Source organism: Lipotes vexillifer, unplaced genomic scaffold (assembly GCF_000442215.2).
Source record: "Lipotes vexillifer unplaced genomic scaffold, Lipotes_vexillifer_v1.1 scaffold223, whole genome shotgun sequence".
NCBI lineage: Eukaryota > Metazoa > Chordata > Mammalia > Artiodactyla > Lipotidae > Lipotes > Lipotes vexillifer.
Genome location: NW_006788663.1, coordinates 973898 through 989696, shown reverse-complemented (window position 1 = coordinate 989696; position 15799 = coordinate 973898). Strand labels below are relative to the sequence as shown.

The 15799-nt window shown below is 46.5% G+C and overlaps 1 protein-coding gene and 1 pseudogene across 1 annotated transcript in view; one reads left to right on the top strand and one right to left on the bottom strand.

The window, feature by feature from the left end:
• Nucleotides 1–15799, bottom strand: part of MYO7A (myosin VIIA) — a 100348-nt gene that overhangs the window by 16987 nt on the left and 67562 nt on the right. The window contains exons 32-33 of the mRNA XM_007461713.1: nucleotides 2951–3121; nucleotides 538–655 (exon numbers count right to left, since the gene is read on the bottom strand). Of these exons, the coding sequence (XP_007461775.1) occupies nucleotides 538–655; nucleotides 2951–3121 (289 nt within the window). The remainder of the gene's footprint in view (nucleotides 1–537; nucleotides 656–2950; nucleotides 3122–15799) is intronic.
• Nucleotides 8651–9597, top strand: LOC103071772 (ester hydrolase C11orf54 homolog; annotated as a pseudogene).

The window sequence follows — 15799 nt, the reverse complement described above, 5'->3', positions numbered from 1 at the left end:
CATTCCTGCCACTGGTCTGTGCAGCCTGGGACAAGTCCTTGCCCTGCAGTATGGTGGGATACGGGGAGGAGTCAGACAAACTGAGCCCCAACGTTCCCTCGAACCTGATATTTGGTGGTTCTGTGAAGCCACCACCAGCACAGGGCCTGGCATGGAGCAGGTGCCTGGTACCAGTGGCCCGAGGTTGGCTAAGCAAGTGGCCAGTGCAGGTTTGTCGGCTGCATCTACTCTCAGCCTCACGGGTTCGGCCCAGCCTGTGCTCTGGGCCACCCTCTTCTGTACATAGTAGGTGCTTTAATGATCACAATACTCAGTCAATTGTTTGACCCAGTGTGTTGCTAAGTACCTACTATGTGCCACGGAGCCCTACTGGGCTGCAGGGAGGCAGGACCCACTCAGCACACTGACTTGGAGGCCAGGCAGCCCTGCGGGCAGGAGGCTGGCTGACTGGGGAATCTGGCTCAGGCCATTCCCCTCCCTCTGCCACGGACCAGAGCCATCGAGGGAGGGACGGGAGGCAGGTGGGCTGAGGGGTACCTGAGAACTTGTAGGCTTCGTAAAACCTGGAGAAGAGCAAGGGCCACTTGAAGCGGGCATAGTTGACCACATCCTCTTTGACCTTCTGGGCGTCCGTTCTCCTCTGGGCATAAATCCCCTGGAGGGGCACAGACAGGGACAGGGGACAAAAGACTTGGCACAAGCTCTGTCTGGAAATCAAATGTCCCTGCCTGCAAGTCAGAAGTGGGCCCCAGGCCACCGTGCCCTCGTGTACACCATGGCCTCACCCCACCCCCCCAGCCCACAGCCTCCCCATCACTCCATCTTCCTCCGATTCCATCAGCAGCAGTGAGCACTTGCTAGAGAAACATGGGTCCCCCCTCAGGGAGCTCCCGATTCAGCAGAGTGACAAGAAAGCCCACAATCCCAGCCGGCACATGTGCAAGGCAGAAGGGCAGGGATCAGGGAAGGCGTTTTGGGAACAGGAACATGAGTGGCTAAGGATGGGGCCGGGGGGTTGACAGGCCTGACCAAGAAGAGGGAGTGGGAGACCGGTGAGTGGGAGCCAGGTCACAGAGAGCCATGGGCGAGGCCACCACTGTGAGGCTGGTCTCTTAGTGGAAACTGACAGGTAAACTTGGGAGTTAGGAAGATTGCAGGGTAGAGAAGGGTTGGAGCCTGGAGAGGGCAAGCAGCTGGGGGAATAATGCAGTGCTCCTGGCAAGAAATTAATGCACTGATGTTTTATTATCTAAAAATATTCTGCCAAGCTTTAATAAGAACTTGGTGGTACTGGAGTAGAATTGGAGGGATCAGAATGAACTCATGGTTTTTATCATCTATGAACACAAACATAGATGAAGACGTGTGTGTGCCAGCCCCTGTGCTGTCACACTTCCATGCACGAAGAGGGCCCAGAAGCAGGGCCATCCCACGAGCTGTGAGTATTCAGGGATAAGGGGCTCAGCATCTCCAACCTAATCTCAGACGGCTCAGAAAAAATAATAACATGTATGTGTGCAGAGAAAATAAAAGCAAATGTGGGACAATGTTAACATCTGGTGAGTCTAGGTGAAGTGTATACACTGTACACAGCAGGCCTAGCTTTTTAACTTGCAGCTTTTTCGTAAGTTTGAAATTATTTCAAAATAAAATGTTTTTACTCCTCTGACCCTAATAATCATGCTAATTCGGACCTGTCCACTCTACAAGAGGCCTGGGCCAGGGCTCTGGGACGCACAGGCCAGGGCACTACAGTCCAGCGGGGAGACACACGAGCTCGGTCATGGGCTCTGAGAGGGCAGAGGGCACATCTGTTGTACTCGCAGCTGTGTCTCCAGGGCCTGGTGCAGTGCCCAGCACGTGGCAAGCACCCAAAACAAAGGGAATTCATGAATGATGGCACCCAACCCGTAGAACATGCCAGGTGCCACCTGCACATTGGCAGTGCACACCGAGGACCCAGGGAAGGCAGAGGAGTGGAGTTGGGGATGGAGGCTGGAGCTGTTGGCAGGTGGAATGGATGGGCTTCAGCAGCTAACCAAATGTGAGGGGTGAGGGAGAGGAGGTGGCCAAGGACAGAAAGAGTGGGGGAGGGAGTACATGCATCTCTTCTGGAGGGGGCTGAGGACAGGGAGGTCCTCGGGGGCGAGCCAGGCCTAGAAGCACAGGGGGTGCAGGGAGCATTCGGGTACAGGTGGAGACTTGTGGGCAGCTCAAGGGAAGGCAAAGCGCTCAGGGGGAGACACATGGGGCTCCTGGGTTAGGGAAGAGGCCATGTGGCGTAGGGGTTGAGATACACTGATCTTGGAGCCCTTGGCAACTTGTGTGCAAAGAGGATTCTGCTCTTATACAACCAGGGCCTGGAGATGGGGAGGCCCAGGGGTCCCCTCCAGCACCCAGGGTCCCCCACCCCCACCAGGGCACCCCTGCTCTACTTGGGGCGGGTCTCTTAGCTTAGAAGGGAGCTACTCAGGGCTGGTTATGGGCCTGGGGCCTTAAACAAGAGGCAGAGGGGGCCAGTACCTCAAATTCCCCAGAAGTTGGGCCAGAGCTCTTTTAGGGGAAAGGAGGTGCACCTCCTAGAAGCTCCTCCAGCATGCATCAACCCTCCTGAGCTGCAGCACTAATAAGCGTTGGTGGGAGGCCAGGAGCTGGGACCCCCAGTGCCCATGGACCCATGGTTTCCCTCATGAGGCCATGGAGCTAGATTTGATCCATCTCTGTGTCCCTGGCGCCCAGTGCAGAGTAGAGGGCAGAAAACACAAGTGAACTGATATCCATGGTGGAGAAAGGCTTCTGGGAGCCAGGAAGTCAAGGGTGCCATCCTGTCCTCCCAGCCCTATGGACAGACAGATGTCAGGTAAGAGCTGTGACCTCTTTCATTTCTCAGGTCCTTACCCTTCAGCCAGGTCATCAGAAAGCCCCTCCTTCAAAACCCCAGCCCTCTGACCTTCTTGTGGGCAGCAATGGCCAGCTGGGCCCACTTCTCCAGCGTCCTCAGGGGCGTGATCTCGCGGTCAGGGATGTAGGTGGGCACGAGGTTCAGGAGGCGCTCCAGGATCATCTCGGAGCCGTAGTCCACAAAGTACTGCTGGGAGGCCAGCTCGGCCAAGTCATCCTCCTGGGTGTGGGGAGATCTCATTCACACACGCTCTGGGAAGCCATTCCGGGCCACCAAAGCCCCCAGGTCCTGCATCCTGTAGCTTTCAGACCCTTGCCTTTGGGATCCTGTGCTCTCCCTGACTCACCAGGACCTCCTGTCTGCTTGGTGGAGCCATGAGCACCCCAAGGGCAGGACCACACTCACCTGCTCCTGGGTTTCCTCAGCACCAGCACAGAGCTGGACTCTGCCCAGGGGCACATGAGCTGACCCAGAGGGACCAGCCAGCCCATTGGTACTGGGTCAGCCACTACCTTCTCAGCCTGATGAGAAAGGCCTGCCCTGGAGAATGGGGGACCTGGGTACCGCTGGAGACTGTCAGAGGAACGGGGTGCATCGCTACCTCCATCACCATCACTACACCCCCTGGGGATAGTCAAGGCGTTAACCAACCAGTGAGCTATAATGCAGAGGTTGCAGAGAGCCAGATGGGCACTGAGCATTTGCCCCTTTTCTGTCTGAGGCTGGTGCATGGCAGCCCCAGTGATGCCTGCCTGGGGCTCCCCAGGGCTATGGCAGCAGGGGCAATAGAGAAAGGGTCTTGGGCACCTTGAAGGCAGTAGATGTTTTCCAACTAGTTCAAAGTATTTTGGAATTTTAGCAACTGATATGGCTGTACTAATACATTCTGCTTGAATATCAGCTCGCCAACACCAAAACCACCACTATCATCATCACCACCGTTACCAACACCACCACCACCATCAGCAGCACCATCATCATCATCACTACCTTCACCACCACCTACACCATCACTACCTCCACCATCATCCCTCATTTCCATCATCTCCATCCTTATTCCTCCAGCATAATAACCAACAGAACCATAAGTGTCATGAAAACCATCATCACCATCAAAAACAAAGCAACCACATCAATCCTGTCCTCGGGAGATAAAAAGATACACGTTTGTAAACTGTGGTCTAAACGAGTGGATCTCTTACTCCTTTAGAGCAGAGTTTCTAGACTAACTAACAATACAGCAAGATGCACAGACAAGATGGTGGAGTGGAAGGACCTGAGCTCACTTCCTCTCACAAAAACACCAAAATCACAACTAACTGCTGAACAACCTCCAACAAAAAAGGACTGGAACCTACCAAAAAGGATATTCTACTTCCAAAGACAGAGAAGAAGCCACAACAAGACAGTAGGAGGGGTGCATTCGCAATACAATCAAATCCCATGCCAGCCAGGTGGGCAACCCACAAACTGGAAAATAATCATATCGCAGAAGTTCTCTCAAAGGAGTGAGAGCTCTGAGCCCCATGTCAGGCTCCCCAGTCTGGGGGTCTGGCAATGGGAAGAGGAGCCCCTGGAGCATTTTGCTTTGAAGGCCAGCTGGGCTTGATCACAGGGACTCCACAGGACTGGGGGAGAGAGAGACTGCAGTCTTGGAGGGCACACACAATATTTCACATGCACTGAGACCCAGGGCAAAGTAGTGACTCCATAGGAGCCTGGGCCAGACCTACCTGCAGGTCTTAGAGGGTCTCCTGGGGAGACGGGGGGTGGTTGTGGCTCACTGTGGAAACAAAGACACTTGTGGTGGAGGTACAGGGTACTCATTGGCATGAGCTGCCCTGGAGGCTGCCATTTTGACACTAAGACCTGGCCCACCCAACAGCTCGAAGGCTGTAATGCTGGGACGTCTCAGGCTGAACAACCAGAAGGGCAGGAACACAGCCCCACTCATCAGCAGACAGGATGCTTAAAGTCTTCCTGAGCCCACAGATGCCTGTAAACACACCCCTTGACATGGCCCTGATCACCAGAGGGACAACACCCAGCTCCACCTACCAGTGGGCAGGAACCAGTCCCTCCCACCAGGAAGCCTCTTAGACCTGCCTCATGCATCAGGCGGCAGACACCAGAAGCAAGAGGAACTAAAATTCTGCAGGCTGTGGGACCATAAACACAGAAAGTTAGACAAAATGAGACAGCAGAGGAATATGTTCTAGATGAAGGAACAAGATAAAACCCCAGAAGAACAACTAAGTGAAGTGGAGATAGGCAATCTACCTGAAAAAGAATTCAGAGTAATGATGGTAAAGATGATCCAAGATGTCGGAAAAAGAATGGACACAAAGATTGAGAAGGTAAAAGAAATGTTTAACAAAGACCTAGAAGAATTAAAGAACAAACAAACAGAGGTGAACAATACAAAAACTTAAATGAAAAATACAAGGAATCAATAGCAGAATCAATGAGGCAGAAGAAAGGGTAAGTGAGCTGGAAGACAGAGTGGTGGAAATCACTGCCACAGAATAAAGAGAAAAGAAATGAGGACAGGGCTTCCCTGGTGGCACAGTGGTTAAGAATCCACCTGCCTGGGCTTCCCTGGTGGTGCAGTGGTTGAGAGTTGGCCACAGTGGTTGAGAGTCTGCCTGCCGATGCAGGGGACACGGGTTCGTGCCCCAGTCTGGGAAGATCCCACATGCCACGGAGCGGCTAGGCCCATGAGCCATGGCCACTGAGCCTGCGTGTCCGGAGCCTGTGCTCCGCAATAGGAGAGGCCACAACAGTGAAAGGCCCGCGTACCGAAAAAAAAAAAAAAAAAACCTCCCTGCCAATGCAGGGGACAGGGGTTTGAGCCCTGGTCCAGGAAGATGCCACATGCCACGGAGCAACTAAGCCCATGTGCCACAACTACTGAAGCCTGTGTGCCTAGAGCCCGTGCTCCACAAGAGAAACCACCACAATGAGAAGCCCGAGCGCCACAACGAAGAGTAACCCCTGCTCACCGCAACCAGAGAAAAGCCTGCTTACAGCAACGAAGACCCAACACAGCCCAAAATAAATAAATAAATAAATAAAATTAATTTATTTAAAAAAAGAAAAGAAAAAGAAATGAGAACAGTTTAAGAGACCTCTGGGACAACATTAAACACACCAACAATCACATTACAGGGGTGCCAGAAGGAGAAGAGAGAAAGGACCTGAGAAAATATTTGAAGAGATAATAGCTGAAAACTTCTCTAACATGGGAAGGAAACAGTCACCCAATCCAAGAAGTGCACAGAATCCCATACAGGATAAACCCAAGGAGGAACATGCTGACATACATATTAATCAAACTGACAAAAATTGAAGACAAAAAGAAAATATTAAAAGCAGCAAGGGAAAAGCAACAAATAACATACAAGGGAATCCCCATAACATTATCAGCTGAGTCTTCAGCAGACCAGAAGGGAGTGGCACGATATATTTAAAATGATGAAAGGGAAAAAACTACAACCAAGAATACTCTACGCAGCAAGGCTCTCATTCAGATTCGACGGAGAAATCAAAAGCTTTACAGACAAGCAAAAGCTAAGAGAGTTCAGCACCACCAAACCAGCTTTATAACAAATGCTAAAGGAACTTCTCTAGGCAGAAAAGAAAAGCCCACAGCTAGAAGTAAGAAAATTACAAATGGGAGAGCTCACTGATAAAGGCAAACATACAGTAAAGGTGGGAAACCATCCACACACAAATATGTTATCAAAACCAGCAATTATGAGAAGAGGGTACAAAATGCAGGATGTTGGAAACACATTCGAAATTAAGAGACCAACAACTTAAAACAATCTTGTATATATAGAGACAGCTATATCAAAACCTCATGGTAACCACAAACCAAAAATCTGCAATAGAGATACCCACAAAAAAGAATCCAAACACAACACTAGGCATCAAATCAAAAGAGAAAAAAAGAGGAAGGGAAGAAGAGAGAACTACAAAACAATCCCAAAACAATTAACAAAACGTCAATAAGAACATACATATCAGTAATTACCTTAAATGCAAATGAATCAAATTACCTTAAATGCAAATGAACCAAAAGACATACACTAGCTGAATGGATACAAAAACAAGACCCATATATATGCTGTCAACAGATCTAGGGACACATACAGACTGAAAGTGAGGGGATGGAAAAAGATATTCCATGCAAATGGAAATCAAAAGAAACGTGGAGTAGCAATATCCATATCAGACAAAACAGACTTTAAAATAAAGACAGTTACAAGAGACAAAGGTGGACACTACATAATGATCATGGGAGCAATCCAAGAAGAAGATAAAACAATTGTAAATATATATGCACCTAACATAGGAGCGCCTCAATATATAAGGCAAAAGCTAACAGCCATAAGAGGAGGAACCAACAGTAACACAATAATAGTGCGGGACTTTAACACCCCACTTATATCAATGGACAGATCATCCAGACAGAAAATCAATAAGGAAACACAAGCCTTAAATGCTACATCAGACCAGGTGGACTTAGTTGATATTTATAGAGCATTCCAACCAAAAGCAGCAGAATACATATTCATCTCAAGTGCCCATGGCACATTCTCCAGGATAGATCACATGCTGCGCCATAAAGCAAGCCTTGATAAATTTAAGAAAACTGAAATCATATCAAGCATCTTTTCTGACCACAATGCTATGAGATTAGAAATCAATTACAAGGGGAAAAAAAACTGTAAAAAACACAAACAAGCGGAGGCTAAACAATATGCTACTAAACAACCAATGGATCACTGAAGAAATCAAAGAGGAAATCAAAAAATTCCTAGAGACAAATGAAAACGAAAACATGATGATCCAAAACCTATGGGATGCAGCAAAAACTTTTCTAAGAGGGAAGTTTACAGCAACACAACCTTACCTCAGGAAACAAGAAAAATCTCAAATAAACAACCTAAACTAACACCTAAAGCAGCTAGAGAAAGAAGAAGAAACAAAACCTAAAGTTAGTAGAAGGAAAGAAATCATAAAGATCAGAGCAGAAATAAATGAAATAGAGATGAAAAAAAATAATAGAAAAGATCGATGAAACAAAAAGATGGTTCTTTGAGAAGATAAAAAATTGATAAACCATTAGCCAGACTCATCAAGGAAAAAAAGGAGAGGTCTCAACAAAATTAGAAATGAAAAAGAAGTTACAGCAATACCACAGCAATACAAAGGATCATAAGAGATGACTACAAGCAACTATATGCTGATAAAATGGACAACCTAGAAGAAACGGACAAATTCTTAGAAAAGTACAGTCTCCCAAAACTGAACCAGGAAGAAACAGAAAATATGAACAGACCAATCACAAGTACTGAAATTGAAACTGTGATTTAACAAACTCCCAACAAACAAAAGTCCAGGACCTGATAGCTTCACAGTGAATTCTATCAAACATTTAGAGAAGGGTTAAGACTCTACCTTTCTTGAAACTATTCAAAAAATACCACACAAAAAGTCCAATGTCACTGATGAACACAGATGCAAAAATCCTCAACGAAATACTAGCAATCCGAACCCAACATTAAAAGGATCATACACCACGATCAAGTGGGACTGATCCCAGGGATGCAAGGATTTTTCAATATCCACAAATCAATCAGTGTGATACACCACATTAACAAATTGAAGAATAAAAACCACCATTCTTTTCAAGGTTGTGCCCCGCCCCCTTCCCTCTTGTTTCATTCACACCTAAGGAAGATGGCTTGTGCTGAGCATTCTTTTCATCTGTCAAGTCTAGAGGAGCTTGTCGGAGTTCTGCAGAAGGTGCTAAAGGATAACTTTGCTGATGTCCAGGTCTCTGTAGTTGAGTGCCCTGATTTGACTAAGGACCATTTACCTTTCCTGTAAAAGGCATCTGTGGGGAAACTAGAATTGCAGAAGTAGGAGGTATGCCTTACTTATTGCCTCTTGTAAATCAAAAAAAAAGTTTATAACCTAAATAAGATTGCAAAAGAAATCCAACTTCCCAGAGCTTTTATTTTTAGAGCAGGAGTAGGCCCATTTCAGACTCTTGGATTCAATTCTGAGTTTATGTCAGTTGTTCAAACAGAAAGTGAACACAAACCTCCTGTGTATTGAGGTTAATTTGCTCGTGTTAACCCTAAAGATGGAGGGTGCCTACTAGAGAAATACAGTGAGAATATCATGATTTGGGGTGTGCATTACTGGCTAATCTTTTTGCCAGTGGGGGCCAACCTGGAAAGGTCATTGAGATGAAAGCCAAAAGAAGAACTGGAAAACTTAACTTTGTGACTTGTTTGAGACAGACTCTTGAAAAACATTATGGAGATAAGTCTGTGGGGATGGGAGGTACTTTCGTGATTCAGAAGAGGAAAGTGAAGACTCACATTACGCCCACAGAATTGTCTTCCTGCCCATTGAACTCTGATGAAGATGTGGATAAATTGTTGCATTTTTATGAGATGAAGGCTCTTTTGGTCTGTCTGCTGATTTTTGTCTTCAGAGACCCAGGGTTTGATTTGAGGTTGGAGCACACTCGGTGTTTCAGTCATCATGGAAAAGGTGGACACTACTACTATGACACCGCCCCAGATATAGTGGAATAACTTGAATACTTCTTACCTGCAGAGTTTCTGTATTGCATTGACCAACCAAAAGAGACCCATTCTTTTGGGCGAGATTAAATCAACTGATACTCATTTAGAAGAAGAAATAATTAAGGTTAATTGATTAATTAACTCATTGATAGATAGTAATATAAAATCCAAAGGGGTCAGCAAGATGGCAGAGGAGTAGGAGGACGTGGAATTCATCTCTCCCCACAAATGCATCAAGAATACATCTACAAATGCAACAATTCTCACAGAGCACCAGCTGAACACTAGCAGAGGACCTTGGATACCTAAAAGGACAAGAAAGATCCCCGTGTAACCAGGTAGGATGAAAGAAAGAAAAAGGGAAAAAGAAAAGGAGAGGAAGCGGGATGGGAACGGCACCCCTGGGTCGTGGGGAGCTAAAGGAGAGAGGGTCTCACATCCGGGGAAGCCCCCTCATAGACAGGGACATGAATTGGGACAGAAGGGAATTCATGGGCTATTGGAAGAGAGTGCCAACAGCCAAGCAGGACAGAGTGAAACCTACACAGATGGTCTGTGCCACAGCTCTGTGCACCCCAGCCTGAGACAGGTGTCCACTGGTGTGCACAGAGGCTGAGTGCTGGAACATGGGGTTTGGAGAGCAGACCCAGGAGAGGACTTCTGTTGGCTGTGAGGAGACAGCCTGAGGGGGTGGAAGTGAGGAAATCCGCAACCGGGAATGCTTGTGGAGGAAACTCGGACTGCCACAGAAGCAAAGAGCCATAGTTAAGTGATGCGTAAGGGGAGAAGCTGCCATTGCAGCCTCTCTCCCCATGTGCCAGCCCCTGCCTCCCCGGGCACTAAGAAGGGCCCCTGCTGGGGCCAGCTCTCCTGTGCCCGTGACTGCTGGCTCCCCCACGTGCTCATCACCACCAGGGCAAACTCATGTGCTCCAGGGCAGCCTCGGGAGCAGACCCCTGTGGGTGGCCCACACACAGAGGTGGGGCTGAAATGACAGCTGAGCCCCAGGGGACATGCAACTAAGGAAGAAAAGCTGAAATCTCTCTTCACAGCTGCGCAAACCATGAATTGACACCCCCGTGACTGGCCTTGTAAAGTTAGCACCTACAGAATAGCTGAATGGACAATAAGTGCTCCTGCAGCCAAGGCAGGTCTAGCTTTAGCAGCTGTAGACTTTGTGGGCACATACACACGAGGGTTGGGCTGGCCTAGAGTTGGAGCTGCCCCCATAGCATCCACAGCGGGTCCAGATCCATGATTACTGCAATCCTAGGAACTGACTTCAGTAGATCTATGCTGGTGGCCTGGTGAAAACAACACATGAGAGACACCAGGGCCGACTGCTGGCATACCCACATTTAAGGTGGGGCTGAGAGCAGTGCCAATGATGGTGTAATCTGAGAGCTCACACAACAGGTGAAAGGTGACACAACAGAGCATCCCCACAGGTGGACAGCTCCAGAGGAGGAATACTCAGTGGCTTCCTTCCCAGTGGGAGTGCTCCAATCCTGCCTACCTCACAGTGCAGATCAGAAACACAGCTAAGAAGCAGATCTGGTGGCCTCTACTCCAACAACTAGGGAGCAAGAGCCCATCTCTGACAGGGCAGTGACAACCACAGAGCAAAGGGGATGCTCTACTCAATATCCAGTACAGGCTATGGTCACCACAACATCAGTCATACCTCCTATAAAGGGGCTAATGGCCAGAATACACTGAGGAAAGAAGTGGCAGATATCTATACTAAAAACAACGCTTGCACCAAAAAATATTAAACCCACGCAGGCTACACATGGACATTCCCACATAAAATAGCCCTCCAAGACAGTGTGAGAGTCTGGCATTGGGCAGAAGAACCCCCAGAGCATTTAGCCCCAAAGGCCAGCAGAGCTTGAAGGCAGGAGCTCCACAGGGCTGGAGGAAATGGAGACTCCACTCTTGGTGAGTGCACACAAGGCCTCACGTGCACTGGGACCCAGCACAAAGCAGTACCTGATAGAAACCTGGATTATACCTACCTAGGGGTCTTAGAGGGTCTCCCGGGGAGGCGAAGGTCAACTGTCACTCACTGTGAAGGCTAGGACACTGAAGACCCAGGGAACACTGATCAGAGTGAGATCTTCCAGAGGTGCACATTTCAGCACCAAGACCTGGCTTGAGAGCTGGAAAGTCTCAGTCCAAACAATGCCCAAGATAAGGACACAGCCCCACCCATCAGAAGACAGGCTGCCTGAAGTCATACTGAGCTCACAGCCACCTCAAAACACACCGCTTGACAGGGCCCTGCCCATCAGAGGGACAAGACACAGCTCCACCCACAAGAGGGCAGGCACGCGTCCCTCCCAGCAGGAAGCCTACACAAGTCGCTGGACCAACCTCACCCACTGGGGAGCAGACACCAGAAACAAGAGGAACTATGATCCTGCAGCTTGTGGAAAGGAGACCCCAAACACAGAAAGTCAGACAAAATTAGTTGACAGAGAAATATGTTGCAAATTAAGGAACAAGATAAAATCCACAAGAACAACTAAATGATGAGCAGATAGGCAATCTACCTGAAAAAGAATTCAGAGTAATGATAGTAAAGATGATCCAAAATCTCAAAAAAAAGAGTGGAGGCACAGATCGAGAAGGTACAAGAAATGTTTAACAAGGAGCTACAGACTTTGCTGGTGGCGCAGCAGTTAAGAATCTGCCTGCCAATGCAGGGGACACAGACTCAATCGCTGGTCCAAGAAGATCCTACATGCCATGGAACAACTAAGCCCATGCGCCACAACTAGTGAGCCTGCACTCTAGAGCCTGCAAGGTGAAACTACTGAGCCTGTGTGCCACAACTACTGAAGTCCATGAGCCTAGAGCCTGTGCTCCGCAACAAGAGAAGCCACCACAATGAGAAGCCTGCACACTGCAACAAAGAGTAGCCCCGGCTCGCCGCAACTAGAGAAAGCCTACAAGCAGCAACAAAGACCCAACACAGAAATGAATGAATGAATGAATGAATGAATGAATACAATTTTTAAAATTATTTATTTAGTTAGTTATTTAAAAAACCCAAGGAGCTAGAAGATTTAAAGAACAAATAGAGATGAACAATACAATAACTGAAATGAAAAATACTCTAGAAGGAATCGACAGCAGAATAAATGAGGCAGAAGAAAGGATAAGTGAGCTGGAAGACAGAGTGGTGGAAATCACTGCCACAGAACATAAAGAAAAAAGAATGAAAAGAAATGAGGACAGTCTCAGAAACCTCTGGGACAATATCAAACACATGAACATTCAAATTATACGGGTCCCAGAAGGAGAAGAGAAAGAGAAAGAGCCTGAGAAAATATTTGAAGATGTTATTGCTGAAAACTTGCCTAATATGAGAAAGGAAAAACTCACTAAAGTCCAGGAAGCACAGAGAATCCCATGCAGGATAAACCCAAGGAGGAACATGCTGAGACACATATTAATCAAAACGACAAAAATTAAAGACAAGAAAAATATTAAAAGCAACAAGGGAAAAACAACAAACAACATACCAGGGAATCCCCATAAGGTTATCAGCTGAATTTTCAGCAGAAACTCTGTAGGCCAGAAGGGAGTAGCATGATATATTTAAAGTGATGAAAGGGAAGAAACTACAACCAATAATACTTCTACCCAGGGACTTCCCTGGTGGTGAAGTGGTTAAGAATCTGCCTACCAATGCAGGGGACACAGGTTCAAGCCCTGGTCTGGGAAGATCTCACATGCCTTGGAGCAACTAAGCCCATGAGCCACAAGTACTGAGCCTGTACTCTAGAGCCTGCGTGCCACAGCTACTGAGCCCGTGTGCCGCAACTACTGAAACCCGCACACCTAGAGCTCATGCTCCACAACAAGAGAAGCCACCGCAATAAGAAGCCTGCACACTGCAATGAAGAGTAGCCCCCACTCACCGCAACTAGAGAAAGTCCAGGCGCAGCAATGAAGACCCAATGCAACCAAAAATACATAAATAAAATAAATTTATTAAAAAAAAAAAAAAGAATACTCTACCCAGCAGAGCTCTCATTCAGATTCAACAGAGAACTCAAAAGCTTTACAGACAAGCAAAAGCTAAGAGAATTCAGCACCACCAAACCAGCTTTACAACAAATGTTAAAGGAACTTCTCTAGGTGGGAAAGAGACCAGCAACTTAAAACAACCTGGTACATATATACACTGGTAAATCAAAACCTCACGGGAAATGCAAACCCAAAACTACAATAGACACACACACACACAAAAGAAAAAGCAGCCCAACCACAACACTAAAGATGGTGATCAAACCACAAGAGAAGAGGACAAAAGAGGAAGGAAGAAAAAAGACCTACAAACCCAAGACAATTAAGAAAATGGCACTAGGAACATACATATCAATGATTACTTTAAATATAAATGGATTAAATGCTCCAACCAAAAGACACAGATGGGCTGAATGGATACAAAAACAAGATCTGTATACATGCTGTCTACAAGAGACCCACTTCGGATCTAGGGACACATACAGACTGAAAGTGAGGGGATGGAAAAAGATATTCCATGCAAATGAAAATCAAAAGAAAACTGGAATAGCAATACCTATATCAGACAAAATAGACTTTAACATAAAGACTGTTACAAGAAACAAGGAAGAACACTACATAATGATCAAGGGAGCAATCCAAGAAGATATAACAATTGTAAATATACATGCACCCAACACAGGAGCACCTCAATATATAAAGCAAACGCTAACAGCCATAAAAGGAGAAATCAACAGTAACACAGTAACAGTGGGGGACTTTAACAACCCACTTACACCAATGGACAGATCACCCAGACAGACAATTAATAAGGAAACACGAGCCTTAAATGACACATTAGACCAGACAGACTTAATTGGTATCTATAGGACATTCCATTGAAAGCAGCAGAATACACATTCATCTCAAGTGCACATGGAACATTCTCCAGGACAGATCACATCTTGTACCACAAATCAAACCTCACTAAATGTAAGAAAATTGAAATCATCTCAAGCATCTTTTCCAACCACAATGCTACGAGATTAGAAATCAATTACAAGAAAAAAAAAACTGTAAGAAACAAAAACACATGGAGACTAAACAATATGTTACTAAACAACCAATGGATCACTGAAGAAATCAAGAGGGAATTAAAAAATACTTAGGGACTTCTCTGGTGGTCCAGTGCTTAAGATTCCATGCTTCTACCACAGGGGGTGTGAGTTCAATCCCTGGTCGGGGAACTAAGATCCCACATGCCACATGACACAGCCAAAAAGATTAAAAAAAATACCTAGAGACAAATGACAACAAAACCACGACAATCCAAAACCTATGGAATGCAGCAAAAACTGTTCTAAGATTGTACGGCAATACAATTTTACCTCAGGAAACAAGAAAAATCTCAACTAAACAACCTAACCTTATACCTAAAGCAACTAGAGAGAGAACAAACAAAACCTAAAGTTAGTAGAAGGAAAGAAATCATAAAGGTCAGAGCAGAAATAAATGAAGTAGAGACAATGAAAACAATAGAAAAGATCAATGAAACAAAAAGCTGGTTCTATGAAAAGATAAACAAAATTGATAAACCTTTAGCCCGACTCATCAAGAAAAAAATGGAGAAGGCTCAAATCAATAAAATTAGAAATGAAAAAGGAGAGGTTACAACTGACACCACAGAAATAAAAAGGATCATAAGAGACTACTACAAGCAACTGTATGCCAACAAAATGGACAACCTGGAAGAAATGGACAAATTCTTAGGAAGGTACAATCTTGAAGATGGCAGAGTAGAAGGGCGTGCGCTCACTCCTTCTTGACAGAGCACCAGAATCACAACTAACTGCTGAACAATCATCGACAGGAAGACACTGGAACTCACCAAAAAAGATACCCCACATCCAAAGACAAAGGAGAAGCCACAATGAGAGGGTAGGAGGGGCACAATCACAATAAAATCAAATCCCATAACTGCTGGGGGTGACTCACAAACTGGAGGACACTTATACCACAGAAGTCCACCCACTGGAGTGAAGGTTCTGAGCCCCATGTCAGGCTTCCCAACCTGGGGGTCTGGCAACGGGAGGAGGAATTCCTAGAGAATCAGACTTTGAAGGCTAGCAGGATTTGATTGCAGGACTTCGACAGGACTGGGGGAAACAGAGACTCCACTCTTGGAGGGCACACACAAAGTAGTGTGCACATCGGGACCCAGGGGAAGGAGCAGTGACCCCATGGGAGACTGAATCAGCCCTACCTGCTAGTG